At 50.0% G+C, this 20,605-nt stretch overlaps 1 protein-coding gene across 2 annotated transcripts in view; it reads left to right on the top strand.

Moving 5' to 3' along the window:
* VANGL1 (VANGL planar cell polarity protein 1) overlaps window positions 1-11,974 on the top strand; it is a 38,166-nt gene extending 26,192 nt beyond the window's left edge. Inside the window, exons 5-8 of one of the 2 annotated variants that reach the window (XM_014957255.1) lie at window positions 1,929-2,061; window positions 4,073-4,307; window positions 5,567-5,839; window positions 11,097-11,974. In XM_014957255.1, coding sequence (XP_014812741.1) covers window positions 1,929-2,061; window positions 4,073-4,307; window positions 5,567-5,827 — 629 coding nt within the window. In that variant the 3' untranslated portion in view covers window positions 5,828-5,839; window positions 11,097-11,974. Of the gene's footprint in view, window positions 1-1,928; window positions 2,062-4,072; window positions 4,308-5,566; window positions 5,840-6,113 lie in introns of both variants that reach the window. The other variant, XM_014957257.1, reaches the window with a different exon arrangement.
* Window positions 11,975-20,605: the final 8,631 nt, after the last annotated feature.

Here is a 20,605-nt window from a genome sequence, read left to right as displayed (position 1 = left end):
AGGTGGGAAAGAACAAGTTGGGTTGGAGAGGGGAAGCAAACAGACTTGCTCTGTGCTTTCCTAGAGGTGAAATCTTTCATTCCAGCTGCTCTCTCTCATTCTCAAAAGATGCTACAGCATCTCTTCAGGAGGTGGCAGGGTCCTTGCTCCTGCAGCACCTGCTGGGACTCCCAAGCTTGGAGGAGAAACCACCGGTCTGGTAGCATTAGTGGTTTAGGAGCTGTTAGCTCACGAGTCTTTGTTGGAAGAGAAGGAACCAGAAGCAAGCTCCAGATGTGGCTGGCAGGCCTTTCCAAGTGTCAAGCTCATGAGCCTGCCGGGGCCTGAAAACTCATGCCTTTCCCTCTGGAGCAGTACTGGTTCCTTGTGCAATGCCGCTGCCTTCGTGGATGTGGAAATCTCAGGCTTAGAGGCACGTCCTTAAGAAGAAGATTCCCATCCATTTTACAAAGTAGAGTGTAATTCTGGCTGCAGCTTTACGTTGGCATCCTGACAACGTCTCTTACGCCCTCCATGTGAAAAGACAGTAATGCTATTAAGGCAGCCTAATTTGTTGGCAGCTTTTGTATTTGATAGTGGAGCAGCCAGGAAGGGAAAACATCTTGCTGTAATCTCTCTTATACGGAGTGGCGAGGCTCACCTTCAAAACCAGGATTTTCATCGCCAGGCGTAGTCAACGAGGCAAATTACAGTTCTAACCCAAATTTGGGAGCTGGTGTCTCCCTTGAGTCGTATCCTCCATTTCAGGGCTGTCAAACAATGTCTGAAGTGTTTAGACTCTTAAGAAGCTGTGTGGATGCTCGTCCTTCCCACTGCTGAGCTTCAGGCTTGTGTCTTGGAATCTGGTTTGTGCTTTTTAGGAAAACATTTAAAAGTTGCCCTTGCATAAGCAGAACAATTATAAGCGTGTCTGTGTAATTGATTGGTTTTAACCACTGCCAGTTGTGAGAGTGTGGGCTTTCAGAGCAGTTGGTTAGAAAAGCAGCTCTTGGTGGTTTGGAGACTGTCCTAGATTTCTCCATTTTTTTCCCTCTGGTTAGACCCACCTCTATCTAGATAAATAGATTGGTAGGCTCTTTCGGGGCAAAATTTTATTTTCTCCCCTCTTTGCCCAACCAGCCAGAGCTGTGAGCTTCATGAGGGAACTGCAGAACCTGCCGGGTTCTGCATTTTAGGGTCACTGGTCAAAGTCCTGTAGTAGACAGCTCTGTCACTTGTCCAGGTGTTAGAGAACAGATCGCAGCTTCCCCGTTCCTGTAGCTGTGTAGGATCTGTTCACAGCAACAGAAGCACTAATGGCAGGTGCTGCTCTGAGAGCCTTGAGGAGCTACTATGCATATAGACCCCAGCCTACCCTGTTGCAGGACTGCTGCTCTGACAGCATCTGCCCTTCTGGAAAACCCTGTGCTTTGTCTAAAGGTGACCCTGCTGCCTTTGCATCCTGTTTTTCCTCTCTGCGTGTAACTGTCTGGAGCTTGGCTTTCATTCGTTCATCTTCATGGCTCTTGATGTTCTTGTGTTTGTCTTTCTCCTCTTTCCAACTCCTCACTTCTTGTGCTCTCGCACTGTCTCGTTGCTGAAATGTGGTGTGTTCCAGCTGCCCTTGCCTTCAAACTGAAAACATATATAATGGGTGGTAAGTTGCATCCTTGGCATGTGCACCTCACCTCTGCCTTCGTGTACGTTGTGTGAGATCCTTCATCCCAACTAACTTCCCTCGTCCGCAAGCCAAAGTCCCCTCTGCAAGCCTGTGCTGCCTGGCGGGGTTTCTGTCACAGCTCCTGAGGACCAGGGAAGGGTTTGTAGCCTTGGCTGGGAAGGCTGGAGCCTCGAAGCACTTGTGACAGATGCTGCGGGGTGCTGGTCTGCCCCAGCTCCGGCCCTGTGGTGTTAATGCCGCTTTCTTGCTCCTTCCTCACCCCCTGAAGGCCCAGGTAACAACGCTTCGGGGCAGTCCCGTGCCATGATTGCAGCCGCGGCCCGTCGCCGGGACTCCAGTCACAACGAGCTCTACTATGAAGAGGCCGACCACGAGCGCCGAGTGAGGAAACGCCGCGCGAGGTAAAGATGTTCCTCCCCGCGTGCAGCTCCTTGGTGTCCACCAGGCTTGTGGAGCCCGGCGAGAGCCAGGGGGGGACCCATGGTTAAGGGCTGGGGGTCGGCTGTAAATCTGTCACAGAGAAGCAGCCTGTGACACCCAGACGCATGAGGGATGGTGACAGCTTGCAAGTGGGATTATCTGAGGAACATGCATAAAGCAGAGCTCGTGTTCATTATGTGCCAGATAAGCTAATGCGATGTCACGGATTTAGGGAACAGTGCGGTGCTTGACGAATCTGTAGTTACTTGCTGTAGGAAATCCCATTATTTCCCCCATGCCCAGGCTTGTCGTCTTGGCTCAAGTAGTCCAGGGACAGGATCGGTGGAGCGTTTCGTGTTGCCTGCTCACGGGTGAGGAGAATATTTGTGTTTGCAGACTACTACTAGAAGGGGCAATTTGCCCTTTTCAGTGAGTTGTGGAGGAAAGAAAGACCTGGCCAGAACTGGTTGGGGTTTATTTTGGAACACAGGTATGTTTCCTGCCAGTCACACTTGGGCTGCAGAGTTGATGCTTTGTTGAGGTGACCTGAGAGAGTGTCTCTGTTTGCTCTGGAGCCTAAATGCAATTTGTAGTTAACTTACCTAACATTTTGAGGACGGGCACCCCTTAACTGAGCCGTGTTTGGAAGGAATGTGCCGTGACTGGAAGGAGCTGGCTTGTTTTGTTTTGGCAGTTTATATTTCATTGAGAAAGTGCTGACACAGTGTCCTCCCCTCCAAAGCCTGCTTCGGTCTGACCTGTGCTCCATAGCTGCTGTCTTTTGGGCTCTCTTCCAGCCTTGGAGCAATAGGAAACTAAACTTTTCTTTCCATGCTGTGTAGCATCCTAACTCGGGCACATCTCCCTCGCTTGCCGAGTTTGGTTAGAACAGCTGCTTAGTCAGAGGAAAGCCATCAGTCACTAGAAGACCAGGCCAGATGTTTCAAGGGAGAAAGGTCAGAGCAGCGACAAAAAGACACAAGGAGATTAGAAACTGATTTCCACCCCCCACCTCCCTCAAGTCAAATTAAACAAAACGGGCAGGGGTCAGGGCTTCTCGTGCTGTTCCTCATACATAGTCTGCATGGAGTGTGCTAAACTTCTGCTTGTCATGGGGCAGCTTCCCCTGGCCTTAAGATGCAGTGTGGACAGTAGTTGGTGACTTGAGTGGAAATTTAGTGTAAAACAAGTCCTGTCTGGAGACGTAAAGGGGTTTTGCTGGGCGGCTCTTCCATTATCATTGCTTTTTCCTCGCTGACCGTAGCGTAGCCCCTCACTTGTTATTTAGTCCTGGGCTAGCTTGCAAGTGTCGTTTGGCATCTGTTTGCCTTCTTATGGCGTGGTCTTAGTGTTTGCTCACCTGTGCCAACACGGGAATGGTTAGCAGAGGCTGTCTGTAGCCACAGTGTTAGGAGTGAAGGCAGGAGAGGAGGGGAGCAGAGCAATCACTCAGGAGCAGAACAATCATTCAGCAGCAGAAGTTCTGGACCCAGTTGGTGTAAATCAGAGCAGACGGCAGCTTGTGAGCGCCGCAGAGTCACAGAGCGGTCTGTGTCCCATCACCCATGAGTCCTATGAGTGTATAGCCAGCCCTTTCCCCACTGCTTGCCTGTCCTTACGCTTCACGCTGACAGTAGTGTGTGCTGGAACTGTTGTTTTCAAAGACAGGCATTAAACGCAAGGGCAGCTGTGTCTCATTTGAGTCGTGTAGCTGATGTTTATGCTGTGTTGGCAGAGCCAAGTACGACAAGTACGACAGCTTTTAAAGTCTCCATCCTGGTTTATGACCCTCAGTTGCTGGATGGCTTGGGCAAGGGAAAAAAAAGTTGCTGTCTACCCCTCAGACTGTCAATAGAGAAGATTTTATGTAAATTGCGTGATGGCAGGCAGTGAGTCAGTGGCAGAGACGGGAGTAGGAGCTTGTAAATCCTGACTCCCAGGCTCTGCCTTAACCACAGACCCATCCTACCTCTCTTGATTTTCCTTCTGCAGGCTTGTGGTTGCAGTAGAGGAGGCTTTCACTCACATCAAACGGCTCCAGGCAGAGGAACAGCAGAAAGCTCCAGGAGAGATGATGGACCCTCGAGAAGCAGCCCAGGCAATCTTTCCCTCCATGGCAAGAGCTCTGCAGAAGTACCTTCGCACCACCCGCCAGCAACAGTACCACAGCATGGAGAGCATCTTGCAACACTTGTCCTTCTGCATCACCAATAACATGACACCAAAGGTAATGCTTTCTCTAATCTTGGTGCTGCGAGGAGGGAGCCAGGGATGCCACGTCGCTGTGGGCAGGCAGAACAGAAAATTGTCAGGGGAGGTGTGTGTGGAGGTTTCCACAGTTGCTGTCTGTGATAAGATCAGTGCTTTGTAGGTTGCATCAGGTCTTAAAGGGAAGTAATGTTTCCTCTACATCATCATCTGTCTTTTTTTATCTGGATGTGCTTGTGAGATAGTTGTTCTCATATCCAGTTCAGCAAAGGGAGTACCAAAGAAGCGTGTGAGATGGTGGCCTGGAGTCACAGGCTGGCTGTTTTCCCAGCTGGCTCATGGTAGCAGCATGATGCAGGTGGCAACCTGCAAAGGACTTTTTTTTTATTTATTTTTTTTCTTTAATTCCTTTACACTGCTGCATTTTGGGCTGCTTCTAATTATCGCCAAAATCCCTCTCTCCCTGCAAGCATTTCTAATTCGTGGGCCACTTGCTCAAACATCAGTTTGCTGCTTCGCGCCCTGACTGTGACTGTTGACTTGTGGACACAGGGAGGGACTGAATGATGGGGGAAGGAAATGGGTCACACGGGGGGAATTGTGTGACCCACTCTCCCCCTTCCCCTCTAAGAACACCCCACAATCCTAGAGAAGGGTTAGAAATGTGAGAATTTACTCCCGGGCAATTTACCCAGGACTTACTATTCTAAGAGCAGAAATGCTGTCAAGAGATGGGACATCTCACTGGGATCCACCTGGGACCTCACACGAGGGAAGTTCTGCTGCCATTAAGATTGTAAAGGACATTTTAAAATGCAAGTCAAATGGCGCGCTCTGTTCTGCTTTCAGTTTGCAGCTTCAGTCAGGCTGCAAACGTGGAAACCTCTGCTTTCCACCTTGGCTTGAAGAAGGGAAGGGCCACCTGTCCTATCTGCCTACTTGGGACTGCAATTTTGGGATGGGTTATGGGGCTTGGTAGGGGAGAAATGACCTCTGCTTTACTGAAATGCTTCTGGATGGCAGTGCTGGCAGCAGGAGTCAGGGCTATAACCTTGCAAGCTTGCTGGAATGGACTGAAAGAGGAACTCCCAGTGGTTGTATCTGCTCCTGGGCCCTGAAAAGCTGGGGCAGACCAGGGAGAGGATGTCTCTTCAGGCACGGAAGCTGAAACCATTTGCAGCATGGCAAGCCCATGCTCGTGGCTGTGTAGCTGGGAAGAGAGCATCAATGCAGAGCAAGTTGCAGGGTCAGCACTAATGCGTGTCCCTCTCTCGGCAGGCATTCCTGGAGCGTTACCTCAACCCAGGCCCAACCCTCCAGTACGACAGGGATCGCTGGTTCTCCAAGCAGTGGACACTTGTCAGCGAGGAAGCAGTCACAAGCGGGTTACAAGACGGCATTGTGTTTGTCCTCAAGTGCTTGGACTTCAGCCTTGTTGTTAATGTGAAGAAAATCCCCTTCATCAAACTCTCGGAAGAGTTCATAGACCCTAAATCTCATAAATTTGTCCTCCGCTTACAGTCTGAGACTTCAGTCTAAGGGATTTTGAGGGTGGGTTGTTTGGGGATTTTTTTTTTTTTTTTCAATATTGTGCTTTTGGGTTTAATTTCCCCAATGCTGACTGAAACTGGCAGATGATGGACCAGTAATATTTGACCATCTGCACTTTATTTGGAAAGGGGAGGGGGGGGAGTTGGGTTATCTTATCTAGAAAGAAATATCTTAAGAGGCGACAGGGTGACTTGGCTCGGTTAGCTCAGCCTTGGAGACAGAACAGATTTATATATATTGTTTTTTTTTTTCCCTTTCCTCCGCTCCTTTCCAGGCATACTGTAAATCTCACGCTCCCCCTCTCCACATGATTGCGACGTGGGTGTTTTTGTTGGAGCTCTGCCTTACGCCCTGCGCCTTTGTGTCTCTGCTTTTGTGACCTGTCGCTGTCTCCGGGAGCGCTCTGCTCGCCCCTCCGCTGCAGAAACCCCCTGGGACAGCAGGGATTTGCAGTCCCTCTTCCCTCGGGGAGGATCTAGTGGGGGGGAACCCTTCAAAGGATGGGTGTGAGAGCTTCTGTGAGCCACCTAACCTGGAGACTGAAGACTTTCATTCTTTTCCTCCTCTCCATGTGCCCTCTTCTGTCAGTGCTGGACCTGTAAGAGCATAGTGGGGTGGTTTTTGCTTTCTGTGTCTCTGAAGCTGCTTGTCTTGAAGTGGATCAGCCCATCTTGCAGCCCTTCAATTTTATTTTTTTTTTTTTTTAACCAGTGCTTGTTAGTGAAACTGTTCTGCGTGGTGCAGCTCCCTGTTATCTCTCACTTGCTTCCCTCTCTCCTGTTTGCCTGCGTCTCCCAAGGCTCCCTCTTTCTGTCCCCTTCCCTGTGGCTTTCTGAATGTGTTTCTCTCGCCACGGTCCCCTCGGGGTCTGCCTTACCGCCCGTTCCTTTCGCACCTGCAAGGGCTGCCTGTTTGCACTGGGACGGGGCAGAGTAAGTACCTGGCTTCTCCTCCCATAAATCACAGACCCTCCCTACGTCTGACAGCCTCTTGAAGGGGAAGAGGGGTGCAGGCAGGAATGTGCCTCTCCCTCTCCAGCTGGCTTCAAGTGCGTCTGGAGGAAAGAAGGGCAAAAGCATTTCCCTCCTTGAGGAGAGGAGCCAGGGAAGGGCTGATCTTCGCCACGTGCACTTGGCTTGGGAGAACTGCTGTGCTCTGGAAACGCTGCAGTGTGTCCTTCCCTGCCATACGCCTTCAGCTATAGCTAAGAAATACCAAACTATGTCTGAATGTTGTAAAATCTGCCTGCCTTTCTTGGCCTTCCTGTACTGCAGGAGGTTCTGCTCGGTGCCGGGACCTGCTCCTGTCAGAGATGCCTAGCTCTTAAATTGCAGTTTGGTTTGCAAGGCTGCCTTTGCCCATCAGTGCAGCTTTGGTGTGTGACTTCTGTCCTCTCAGATCTGCGGAGTTTTGAAAAGTTTGCTTTTAACGATGGGCCTCTAAAGCGATGTCTGAAGTCTGATTGCCAGCACAGGGCATTGTCTGACTCTGGAGCCAGCTCCGAGGCTGGCAGGGACCTGCCTTTAGTCAGGTCTCTCTAAGAACCCAGCTCTGTGGTGGTAGATTTGCGTGTGCGAATGCAAACGCTTGATTCATTTTGCACGCACACCCCCCTCAGTCTTTTGCCTTGCAAATATCTCTATCAGGCAGGATCTGACCTGCCTTCCATACAGATGTCTTAACACAGAGGTCCCCAGTTCAGCAAGGTGCATAAGCCAGTGCCTTTTGCTGCCAGGGTGCATTGTCTTCCATGGGGAGCTGTGACAGCCTTTCCCACCCCCTCTGGCCTTTCCTGGGTTCCTTCACCAGCTCATGGGGCTGCCCCTCGCTCCTACCAGCGCGAGGTGGCCTTGGCCAAGAGCAGGGCTCTGCCAGTCCTTCATGGCATGGCTGGTATGGGCTGACTGGTGCCCACCATGAGCCGGTGGGAGGGAGCAGCTGCCTTAAGCTGAGGTGCAAGGGACATGGCAGGGGGGTCCAGCCTCTTTGAGCTTCAGCAGCAATGGAGCTGCCATGTCCAACAGCACCCACGAATAGTCCACTTGGGATCAAGGGAACGCTCTGGTGAGCGAGGGTCCAAAGCGGTGATTCCTTATCCAAGGGACACCTGCAGTCTCCTGCATCTCTCCCACAAGTGCATGGTAGCCACCTGGATCCTGTGTTTTCCATGTAATGTGCCAGACATGGTTGTGAAGAAACTAGATGGCGCGGTACATGATGGGATCAGGCCCACATCCCTTAAAGGGTGGGAATTAGGTAGAGTTTTCCCTTCCCTAAACTTAGTGTTTGCGTTTCTTTCTAGGTCAGACTTTCTGGTAGTCTGTACAGGGACTCCTTTATTGACTGTGGCCTTTGCAGTATTCTGTTTTGTAGAAGTACATTATTTTATTCCCTCCTGGGGAAAAAAAAAAAAAAGGAAGTATCTCACTCTTGGCTCTCCTAAAGATGCATGTATCTGACTTTTATGATGTGCATAACCAGCAAGGTGGGAGAGACTGGGAGTAGCTTGGGAGACTATGGAGCACTTATACCTGTGTGGAGGCTTCTGCCTGTGGCTGAATTTGCTCGTTTCTCTGAAGCCAGAACAAGAACCACCTTGCCAGGGGCTTGGGTGTGCCATGTGCGTGAGAGAGCACCTTGTCTCAGACATCTCTGCAGAACTTCCTTACTTTCCCAGGATTTCCTTCCCCTTTCCTTTTCCCTCCCCCCACGAGGGCGGTTGTCTGACAGTATCTGCTCAGGAAACTCACGTCTTTAATGGTGTTAAATCCTTAAACACATGGACAGCCAGGGGGGAAACAACACAGGCTCGCTCTGGGTCTGCTCCCCCGTCTGCGTGCTGTGGGTCAGCGCTGCCTTCTCTGCCTCCTGCCCAAAAGGACACTGTCCAGGGGGGGACAACTCCTGTGTTAAACACTCTTCCCTGTCTCAGCAGCGTGAATACTTTGCTTGATGAAATCTGAAGGAGAGGACTTGGCCTCTCAGAGCGTTCCTTCAGAGTTGCAACCTGCCTGTGGGTGAGGAGAGACTAAAGGCGGAATTGGGACTCCTGAGTATTCCCTGGTTTTGTTGTTGTGTTGGGTTTTTTTTTGTCATTTTATTCCTTTCAGGGTTTTTCTTGTTTCCCCACTCCGTGCAAAATCAGGGGACCACTGTCATACCTACCTCTCTGGGGTGTTGTGAGGGTAAACTCCAACTTGTTGTCAAGTGCTTCGAGATCCACAGATGGATCTGTGGCATCTATAGGAATTGAGACTCTTCATGAAAATACTGAGCAGTGAGAGCAGACTGGTTTGTTTAACTCTGTTTATAGCCAGCTAATGAGTAAGAATGGAGTCACAGGGAACGAAGCTCTGATCCAAAATCCTGCAGTCCTTCTTCTGCAGAGCTTGCCAAGAGCTGAGCATAAATAAGGCTTGTAGGATTTGCCAGCCAAGAGCAGGCTGTTTTCCTCCAAATGCCTCTCCTATCCTGCAATGTCTCCTTGCACATATTCTCCCTCCTCTCTCCCAGCCTGGATGCTTGTACCTGGCTGGGAGATGTTTGTCGTTTTTTTTAGAATTCAACTGGTTCATAAGACAACCTTGTTTGTGGTGAAGTGGACAACGTCCACCTCAGGAGGTGGATATCTTTCACTAAAGGCTGACCCACTGGGTAGGGTGCCATGCTATGTACCCAGGAGTGGTGTTGCCCCACTCTTGTCTTCCACGTTGGCATTTTTCCTATGGCTTTCAAGGACGCCACTTGGATACTTTAAAGGCTTTGGTGTTTTTTGCTCTCAGATTTGTTACAGCCTAAATCCAAAGCCATGCTGAGCTCTTCCAAAACCAGATGCAGCTAAGACTTTCAACTGTTACGGAGCAGATGGAAATGGCTGTGGGTTCCCACAAAGGCAGGCTTTCTCTTTCATGGCTAAAGAGTGGAGGATTCAAATTTCTTGCAGCTTCTAGGAGTGATGGGGCAGATATTAATCCCTTAATACCTTGCCAGTCTTCTAACTGGGGTCTGGGTGAAGGTTGTTAACACATCTCTGAGCCCCTCATTGTCACGTGGCTGCAGCACTCTCAGAAGTATTTTAGCTCTCCCCTTCCATAGTGTAGTGGTGGTCCCTGACCCAAGCCCCAAGTCACCTTGGGGAGGTGTGGAGGGGATGCTGCTTGCCACTACCAGTTTTCACCCTGGGAAGGGGAGATGCTGCCACCCACACACCCCTGTGGGCAGCAGGGTAGCTGGGGTGGGATGAACCCTGCATGGAAATAGTGGTGTGATGCAGCTTGCTCACAGTGCAAGCTCAGCTCCTGCTTCTGGGGTTGTTTTGGGTGCCTTCAAGAGCGATTCACCTCCTGAAGGGGGATATTGGAGAGAAAGGCAGATCTGATTTCAGCCTCTGCCAGCTATTCTTCTTGACTTCTGCCTCTAAAAACTTTCCTTCCAGCAACTTCAGTCACTGCAGCTCCCATCCTCCCCTCCCTGCGTCTTTCCCTGAAGTTCCCTAGTGAGGTAGAACAAGTACCCTCTGGGATGGGAGGTGCTGGGGCTACAGCTTGGAGCTTGGGGGCAGCTCATGATAAGGCACAAATCTGGGGGAGGTCTGAACAAATCCCAGCCCCAACGGAGCCTCTTAACCTTTTCCTTTGGGATGGGAATCTCCACGCAAAGCCTCGGGAACTGGCTGTTGCCAAGTGTGCCAAAAGCTGCGAGGAAGCAGTTTATGAACCTGGCCCTGCATAAGTAGCTTTTAAAAGTCTCGTTTGAGAGGTGCTCGTTTCCAACACTTGCTGCTGAAGGAACTAGAAAGATTCATGCTGTGCTAAACGTGGAAACCTATTCGAGCCAATTTCATCTTGCTTACCAAAACTTGTAAATCTGCCCTTTTCAGAGGTAAAACAAAAAAAAAAAAAGAAAAAAAGCCTTGCAGTCTTTTGCAAAAATGCTGTAGCCTGGTCCCACGCTCCACTGTTTAGCTGTGCTCCGTTCTGCCCTGCCGTATGAGAGCTGTTCCTGAGGTCTGTGCACAGATGTCTGTTTTCTCATTCAGCTTGTGTGTCTGTGTGTGCTTTTTTTTCCTTATAAATGTGTGCGTTATACATGGCTAAAAGCCTCAAGCCAGGCTTGGTGGTTCGGTGTTTTAAACCCTGTTAAGAAAGAAGTGCTCTTGGGATTGAGCTGTTGGGGTTTTGTTTGGTTTTTTTTTTAAAAAAATAATGAATTAACACTCCCTTCCCCCCCTCCCCCCAAATTTCTGTTCTCCTAAAAGAGATGGCTTTGGGCCATGAAGTCTCCTACAGGAATATGCATCCTCCTGCGTTCAGGCTGCTGCCTCCAACAGATGACGATGACCAAAAGTTGCCGTTCCCCGCCAGGCTGCTCTGTGCTGGGTGTGGATGGATGGCTTTGGGATGCTCCTCAGCACCAGCAGCACGGCCGGCATCATCCACATCCCTCCGAGAGACTCTGCTTTTATCCCTTGTAACGTACCCAAGCCCTGCGGGCAGCCAGCCCTGCTCTGCCGAGAGAGAGAGAGAGGGAATGAATCCTTCCCTCTGGCCGCTTCCCCAGCACCTCTCACCAGCGCTAACGAAGCTTGGGGGTACCCATCTCCTGCGTGCAGGGGGCTGAGGGGATGCTGTGGCTCGCTGCCTGCACAGGTGTTAACTGTGAAGGAATCTTACACTCTTCTGTGCCTGTTTCTTTGATTCAGCATTATCGTGTCTTGGGGAAAGGGGGTGGGAGCGAACGCCCTTCCCTCACCCCCTTTTGATCACTGTGTAATACTCTTTTTCTACACAAACTGTGTATAGTAAGATGGGTTTTGCCAAGGTTTTCTAATTAATAGACACTAACCAGCATTTCTTTCCTATTTCCCCCCCCCCCTCCTCTTTGCACATGTGACTTTAACTGCAATGGTACATGGTCTTTCTGTTCTTTTCTAATTGTGGACTTAAGTAAGCGAATTCCTGGTGTCTGTGACATTAATGCACTGTGGGTCTAGCCTAGTAAGTTGTTCTGTTCCAAGCTGGGTTCTCTTAAGTTATAGCTGGATGGGGTTTTGTTGTTTTTAAACTGAAACATAAAACCGTTTTACACTTTGCATATTTTGTACAGTAAAAATTCTGGAAATAAACTGAAACCAGATTCGATTGTCCCACTCCTTCCTCTTATCCTTTCAGACAAGAAAAAAAGCTTTCTCTTTTCTTTTTTTTTCTTTTTTTTTTTTTTTTTCTGGCCTTCAAGCATTCCTTAGCTGTGGCGGGGAGGGGCCCTGCAAACATGTGGTTTCACCTTTTTTTGAAGGCTTTTTGTTACCCTCGTTCTAGACCTTTCTCATCTTCCCTGCCACAGTAAAATGCAAACTCATTTATCACTCCTGAAGAAAGACTGGCTTTGAACACCTGAAATCTCAAATGATGAGGAGCAAATGTGTGTGTTGGGGGGGGGTGTGTGCACGACTGGAGCAGGAACAGGTTTTTCTGCCTCCTGTCTCCTCTTGTAGTTCGCACATGAATTATGAAGTGCTGGGTTCGTGGCGAGGTTCCTTATTTGGACCTGGCAGGGAGGAGGAAAAGCCAGTGCTCCTTGTTTGCGTGGACAGGAGCCCGTGCTCTGCTCAAACACTGCCTGGGGGTCTCGCCCCAACAGCCCCTGTGGGTACAGCGCTCCCCCCACCTCCAGTTTCCATCACCGGTGTGCCAGGAGCTGGGAAAGACCGAGCAGCTGTGCCCGAGGAAATTTGGAAGCAGCCTTCTCTAGAGCATCTCTGGTACCCGATTTTCAGGAAAACCCCTTTTGAATGGGGAGTACCTGGCCTCGCAGCCGTGCCCTGCCCCCCGGAGCTCCTCCCTGGCTTTGCTGGAAAAATCCACAGGATGCAATGAGGAAAAAAATATAATAATACAATGCAGCAGTTGTGGAGATAAGCGGCATGAGTATAAATGCTGGTGGAGAGAAACATCCGAATAGGTAATTCTGCTTGGGGGAGGGAGGAGGTGGATGTTTTTAGGCTACAGAGTGCTGAACTAAAGCCCGGGAGGAAGCAGGAAGGGTGGGATGGCCATGTGCTCAGTCCTGCCTCCTGCCCTCCTCTGATCCCTGCTTTTGATCTGTCCCCCTTCATCCTGCGGGTGCTTTTGGCAGTGCCCAGCCCTGGGCTGTTTATGGTGCTGCTCCTGGAGATGGGCAGGGAGAGGAAATACCACCCTGCAGAGCCTGTACCTTTGCCGGTCCCCTCCTGCCCCTCGGAGGAAGATCTGACTTACCAGACTGGAGCTGTGTGGGTACAAACACTGTGGGAGCCGGCCCCAGGTGTGTGTAAGAAGCAGGAATTTGGCACGGACAAGATAATGGGCTCGTCAACCTCGTCCCAGGCTCTTATCCCTGAGAGTTGCGTCTTTACATGCGAGTTCAGCACGCTCTGTTTCATTTGTGGCTTGATGCCGATACCAAACCAACACCCCATCGCTGCCGTTCGTGGCACTTTTCTCTCCTGCTGTGGGCTGTAGAAGCTGATGGAAGGAACAGGCTTTGCTAGAGGGACCAGTTCCCCTGGCCTTCACCCAGAGCTCAGTTATCTGAATCATTAGGGGCTGTGGCGCGCAGCTCAGCAGAAATGAGAGCTGAGGGTGCTCTTCTGCTTTGGCCAAGTCTTTCGCTGAGATTGTAGGGGTCTTTGAGGTGCAAGGGAGCCTCGGGTGCAACGCTGGGTTAAGTATTAACCAACCCAAACCTCTGATAGAAAAGGGGATGGAGCAGCACTTGGAGGGACCTGGCATGCCAAACCTTCTGTCTGAGGGACATACCAGATTGGGGTCACTTAGGAAGGAGAGGACTGTCCTGCAGTGCCCTTCCCAGACATGAGGGCATAAGGCTGTGCTACCCTGAGAAAGCACAGCAACAGCCAGTAGGCCAGGTAAGGAGTATTTGATGCTGAGCAGGGCTTATGGCTGAAGTGTGGCTTAATACGTAAGATCGATTGACCCCAGTAAAGTGATAGGACCAGGCTTCGAGGGTGTAGAGAGATGGGGGTCGGTCTCTTTTCTCAAGTCACAGGCAATAGGACAAGAGGAAATGGCCTCAAGTTGCGCCAGGGGAGGTTCAGGCTGGATATTAGGAAAAATTCTTTCACTGAAAGGGTTATCAGACATTGGAATGGGCTGCCCAGAGAGGTGGTTGAGGCACCATCCCTGGAGGTGTTCAAAAAACAGGTTGATGTAGTGCTGGGAGGTATGGTTTAGTGATGGTGATGCTTCTTGTTGGTTGTGCAGGTGTCTGTTTTTGTCAGTTAGGTTGACGGTTGGACAAGATGATCTTTAAGGTCCCTTCCAACCTAGAAGATTCTGTGATTCTGTGATTCCCAGTTACGGATGTGAAGATGTCAGAGGACATCAGCGTTGGAGAATTCAGTGGGGAGATACAGGGTAAAGGGGCTGCATGCAGCCAGGCTGTAACGAATAGGTTAAGAAAGGAATTTGTCACCTTGGGCAGTGGGTCCCAGAGCCTTGTGTGAAGCAGTAGCAACACCTCACCGTACAATATTGTTAGGTAAATTAATAGCTCAATGAAACATCTGGCTGTGGAGGTGGGCAAGGGCTTCAAGCCCCAGAATAGCTTCTCCTGGTGCTTTGTATTGCCTCTGTTGTCCCAGACCCAGACCTGAACTCCTTGGAGGTGGAGGGAAGAGTTGAATTTGAGGGCTTCCAGGGAAAGCGTGGGCAGCAAACCAGGGAGGGGGGGGCTGGAGCTCGGGGCAGGTGGGGTGGGTGCGAGGGGAAGGGGATGTCTCAGCAGGACGTGGCGTCTCACAACAGCATTGCGGGAAGGGAAGGCGCCCCTGGGAGTTGGCCAAGCAGGCCGCTTTGATTTGTCTTTCAACACCACTCCTGAGTTTATGTTGGACTGGGAAGGCGATGGGTTTAGGTTACAGTCCTTTCCGGTACTGACAGATCATCCACTGGAGCAGGGGTGTCTCTGTTCCCTTTCCATGTGTGCATCCGTGCACTGCTGGGTCAGGAGGCGCTGAGAGAAGAGAGAGGGAGCACTGAGCATAACACTCCTGCAGAGGTGGGTAGGGATGGTGTAGTGGGGTGATTGTGTGTGCATAAATCACTGCGTACGAACAAGGTTACCCGGATTGCTCTGAAATGCTGTAGCAAGTTTTACGGCCCTGCTGTGAGTGTGCGTGTGGCTTTATGCTGACACTTTGCTAGCAAAATGGAGAGTACCTCAATCGGGCAGCAAGCTGTTTTCCAGCTTCTCCCCATCTACTTATTCCCCTCCATAATGAACTTGGAAAGGGTTTGAGGTATTTTATCACAGCGGGCTGTGATCAGATTGGGGGCTGCCAGCCAACCAGTGAACTCCAAAGCCTTGAGCCGATCTTCCCTTCCTCCAAAATCTGGGGAGCTGCCTGGGGTGAAGACAGTCATGGGGCTGACATGACTTGGGGCTTGCTCTGCTTCCAGCTCAGCTCCTGCAAATAACCTGGGGACGCCGAGAGCCCTGCAGCAGCTGTACTGCTGCTTGCTGGCCTCCCAAAAACCTGCCCGCGGGAGGAGGAGAACGGTTGTTTGCTGGTGGGGACGCAGCCAAGATGAAGGCAACAAACAGTCTTTGGGCTCTATGTGGGCAGCAGTAAATATGATTTAGAAGAGGAAGAAGGGAGATAAATTTTGACTTGTGGATGTTTGTTGGAGATAGCTCAGTGCATCCATCTCTCAGGTGTATCAAAATACGGAGGAAAGAGCAAAACCTTGAGAGAGAGACAGTGAGACAAGGAGGAGGCAATATGAAGTCAGTGGAAAAGACCTTGGAGAACAGGGTGTGGTTTTTCCCTCCAGCACCCTTAGAAACATGAAGGTACTCAGATTTTAAAAACAAAACACACCACAAATTGCTTTAGGCATGAAGCTATTCTGTAAATTGAAACATTTTAAGTCTCTTCCAAAGGCAAAAGTCAGGCTTCCAAATACTCAGATACCTACAGTCTTGGTCATCTTTTCTTTTTTTTAATTTTTCTCTACTTGAAAAGGTAGCATGAATGAAAATTGGATGCATGGAGAGAAGGGAGTTCTTGATAAAATGTGTTTGATTCGGCTTCTCTGGAAGTTTTAAGTGACACTCAGAACTTTTTAGCTCTTTGGACCTCTCTTCAGCACGAGTCTGATGCTGTGGGCATGCTTTAAAAGAGGGAATGAGAAGAAGCTGATTATATCTGGGCCACAGATGTGAAACAGATCTGCAAACCTTTTAGCTTCTATTTTGTAAAAGCTCATTCTTGAGTACTCATAATACCAGATCCTACAGTTGATTATAATTTTGCTTTATAAGTGGTTGGGAGAAACTGGTTTAGTAATTCAGTAACTAGACTGTGGGAAGCTGTGCAAATTCCTTCAGCGATTTCATTTTGTGAGGACTAAAATGTTCTTCAAACATTTAGGTACTTTTGTCGTTCAACAGCCTCTTTCTTTGTTGCTAGCAGGAGCAGGGCTTTGACATGTTGGATTGAATTTTAAAGCAAAGCTCTAACACCAGGCAAGTTTCAGGGCTTCTCTCTGGTCTAACATGATTTTATTTTTACCTGGATTACTGAAGGAGGGACCTGACTCAAGCTAGGCTTCCTCCAAATCCAAAAGGGGAGGATGAGGTTGCCCATGGCTATTTAAGTCATTTGCCACCCATGACCAAAGGAGAATTCAGTCAGGACGGTTGACGGTCTTCTTGTGCAGGTAGTTGGCTTTCTGGCTGTTGTTGAAATATGGAATAACCCCTCCAGCAAACTTAGTTTGTTTAACCCTTGAGACTTATTTTTCATGTGTGAAGTCATGCCACTTGTCATCTGCTCAGCCAGTGGAGCGGTGTGATTGCCGGTGGCAGTGGGGGTTACTAATGTCTTCCCACAGTGGTAGACAAGATGGCCCAACCTCTCCCTGTGCAGTTGAGGCTTGGGTGAAGGGTGATGGTCCCTCATCTGGATTTTGGGACTATCAGAAAAAAGCATCCACCTCAAAAAAACCCACCTGGTATTTCTGCAGTGCCCAGACCGGTGAAACAGCTTCGCCTTGAGCGTGTGCCACCTGTCACCCCCAGAAGGAAAGACAGTCTCAGTCTTGTTTAGTTGTCTTTCTCCTTGGGAAGGAAATGTTGTCCTTCCCCGTGTTCACAGCCACGGCTCATGGCATGGGTTCCACCACGGCCGGTTCCTGGCAGTGGTGTGAGGGAGTCTGCTGTTTCCCCAGGCTGGGGATGAGTTCAAGCAGTAGGGGAAAGGGAGGGCCTTGTCCTTAAGTGACCCTCAATACCATATGTGGTGGGGGTGGGTTGAGAAGAAGATCGATTGGGTAGAAATGGAGAGAGAAAAAAGTTAGGGAAGCCAGTGAAGACCAGAAGAGTAATAAGTCAAGACAAATGAAAAAAATAGGTGAAAAAGCCATGTTTTCTTGTTGTTTTCCACAGCATTAGGGACAATATCAGAAGCCCTTTGAGTGTTTTGCTGATCTCTTTCATCACAGGGGCTTGGCAAGAGAAGGTGTGAAGGGGGAGCAGAAGGGAGAGCAAAGCACCGGAAGGATCTTTGCTTCCATCCCAAAAGCTGCCTGTAATCTGACTCCAGAAATGGGTCTTCAAGCTGCGAGGAAGCTCCTTAGCTTCCGCCCCCCACCCCCCTTTAAAGAGTTTAGCACCTTTTAAACCTGGCAGGGAGAGTTGTGGGAGGTGGGCCAAGAGGGCTGGCTCTGCCCTGGACCCTGTCCCATGGTTTGTGTCGTCATCAGGCATCTTCTTCTGCCAAACAGGTGTGAGAGCCATCCCACGGCTGGCCCCAGATGTATAAGGGAGCGGAGAAAAGGCAGAGGATGCTGCAGCACGGAGGGTTGACAACACAAGAGTCTTGGGTCTCTGGTAGGACACAGTCCTGATGGCACAGCCTCATTAGCGAGGTTAATTGCCCTTCCTGCTGTCCTCTGTTACTTCCAGTTTCTAGCAGATGGTGTTGCGCTGCACAGTGTAGATGTACCTGGGGTGTGAAAGTAGCCAGGAGGCACCTTGTTTTGCCCTGGAGGGCCTTGGTGCTCGTTCCCCCTCTATTCAGCCCCCCAAGTCCGAGCATTGGTGTGCAGCTGGCTTTCCCCACCGGTGTGTGGGGCTTCCCCAAAGCCAAAGATCTGCTGGGGCAGAGTGGAATCCAGATGCAATCCTGGCCTATTTTCACAGGACTGCAAGTCAGTGGCAGCTGGGAAGTGATACCTTCCTGCCTAATTAATTATTTCCCTGGGAATAAAAGGCAGCATTTTTTTGTTTGGTGTCGGTGATGAATCAATCATTCCCGAGGTATGATGTGCAGACAGACGCGGAGAAGCAGCCGGTGTCCTCGGCTGTGAGTGCATGGTGGTGTCTGGCTGAGCAGCTTCGTTCTGGGACGGGAAGCAGCCAAGCTCTCTGGTTTCACTACGGGGCCGTTCCTTTCCCAAGGGCAGCACAGGAGACTCTCACCACTCCTCAGAAACATCACAAAAACCGCCGACCCTGAAAATATGCGGTAACCCGTGATTGCCAGAGTGCAACCCTTGTCCGCTCCTTCTGGAGCTGTTTCCCAAATGGTTGACGGTATCTCAGAGCAGTTTTGGGTTCACAGAGCCTCTCTGTCATTGTCCTTGGGTCCACTGCAAAGGCAGATGCTTTCTCCTTCATGCTTCTGTACAACGGCTGCAGTATGTGGGTCTTGATGGGATTCCCTCTCCCTTGATCATTGCCCATGAGCAACACAGGGTGGCCTGTGGTACACCACACCAAACAAAGCCCTCTTCTGTGGCCTCCTGCCCCGTGTCTGGGGACTGGGAGGAGGTGGTGTATGATGACTTCATTTTCTTGCCACATGTCACTTGTGAGGGGGGGCCTCACTGTCATTGGGGGCTGGTAAGACTAGATTTTTGGGAACTTTGAAGTGACTGGTCAGCTTGAAGCACTCGCAGTTAGATGAGGGCAAGATAGCATTCCTTGTCTTATGTGTATTAAGACCCGTTTAATATGAATATCTAATCAACATTTTGGAAAAAAAAGAACTTTGCTAAAAGAGGGACAGACTTAACAGACTTGTCTGCAGAAACACCCAGTGCTGCCCACATGCACAATATTTTTTTTAAATATAGAAGGGGTTTTTTTCTGGTTCCACGTCCAAACATACTGACCTTTTGCTTTTGAGTGCATAGTGGGCAGGGTTAGGCTGATTTTGCTCCTCAGGGTTGCCAGTGCTTTCCAAGTGCCAGTTGTGCCTGCTTCTGCCAGACGTTCACAAGGGCTCCTGTGCCTGGGGTCCTGCGTGTGATACCACCCCAGACCACTATCTTACCTGTCCCTGCAAGGAAGACATTCAAATTCAAGCTGCCTTCTCCTTCACAAGGGGCATTATCTGGTTTGGTGGTTCCATTGCTATGAACTCAGGGCAGACAAGGTGTTACAGGTTAATGGGAGAGGTTTCGCTGCCTTCTCATCTTCATCGCTGCAACCCTTTCTCTGCTGCATCATTTTCTTAACTTTCTATGTGTTTTTCCCAAAAGCTGATGACAATATGTTCCCCTTCACGGGCAAAGAGAGCGATGAACACCGTAATGGGGGATGAGGGAAGAGAGAAAGGGTGGCCCTGTCAAGGATCATGCTGGCACCGTGAAGGAGTAGCAGCCATAGGATTAGCCCTTTCTCTCAGACCTCAAGGGAAACTTTCCATAAACTACTGACACCAGCCCTAGTATGAGCTCAAACTCACTGCCCTCTGTACAAGCCTAAGAGCCACTACTTTAATTAATTTTTCACGCCAGGGCTCTGTTGCCTGATGCGTTGAAATGTGTGTGTACCCGTGAAACACCACACCGTCCATAGCGGTGTTTGTGGGGGCTGCGGGCTCTGCCTGTGTCAGCTCTGCCCCTTGGAGCATCAGAATGGGTGGGCATCCAGCAGTAGGAGGGGAGGTAGATGGGAAGTACTCCTGGAGACAGCGGCAGTTGGGAAAGGCAGCAGAGCAACTCCTTCGTTTATTCTTCCTGCTCAAAGAAATTCACAGCACTTCATGGCCACTGATCTGGAGCTGCAGGGCTTACCTTATGCAGGGTGAAGCTGTGTGTGTTTTACTCCTGGGAATAGCCCCAGGGTAAAGATAAACAAGCACTTTGCTTAGGTGAATATTTGTCCCTTAATCACAGAGCAGGAGACTACTAAATGGCTAGTTTTGCCTGTTCTTGCTCCTTACCAACGTGCATCAATAAGACCTTGAGTCCAGCTTGCTCTAGGAAACCTCTGGAGGAAGCATCTGAAAGGAAAGAGCAGAAGAAGGGTGCTGGGCACCCCGCTGTCCAGGAGAGAGAGGTGTGTGAAGGAGAGAAGTGGGCCTCCAGGCTGAAAGCACTCTGCATTTTGAACCTTCTGAAAGTCTCCACCAGGTCCTCTGGGATGGGTCCGAGTTGTTCACAACCACCAGCGTGACTAGGTAGACAGTCACCCCAAACACACTTGGCTCAAGCCTTTCAGACAGTCCTTCTGCATTGTAAAGAAGCAAGAAAGGGCAAATAGTTGACATGGGGGCTTTGCTGTCCTGTCTGTTCTTCTAACCAGCTGTGTCTGGAAAGGATGCGTTGAGTGTTTGAAGTTCAATGAGGAGCTAAGATGGGCTACGATCATACACCATATAAGCACAGTATTCATTCATATACATAGAGATACTTAGATATCCAACTGTGTGGTGTTCGTGCTGGCACTTTCCACCAAGGGGATATGGCACACATA

The sequence above is a fragment of the Calidris pugnax genome, unplaced genomic scaffold (assembly GCF_001431845.1).
Source record: "Calidris pugnax isolate Ruff unplaced genomic scaffold, ASM143184v1 scaffold225, whole genome shotgun sequence".
NCBI lineage: Eukaryota > Metazoa > Chordata > Aves > Charadriiformes > Scolopacidae > Calidris > Calidris pugnax.
The sequence above is the reverse complement of the archived record's forward strand: the minus strand, read 5'-3'. Positions and strand labels throughout refer to the sequence as shown.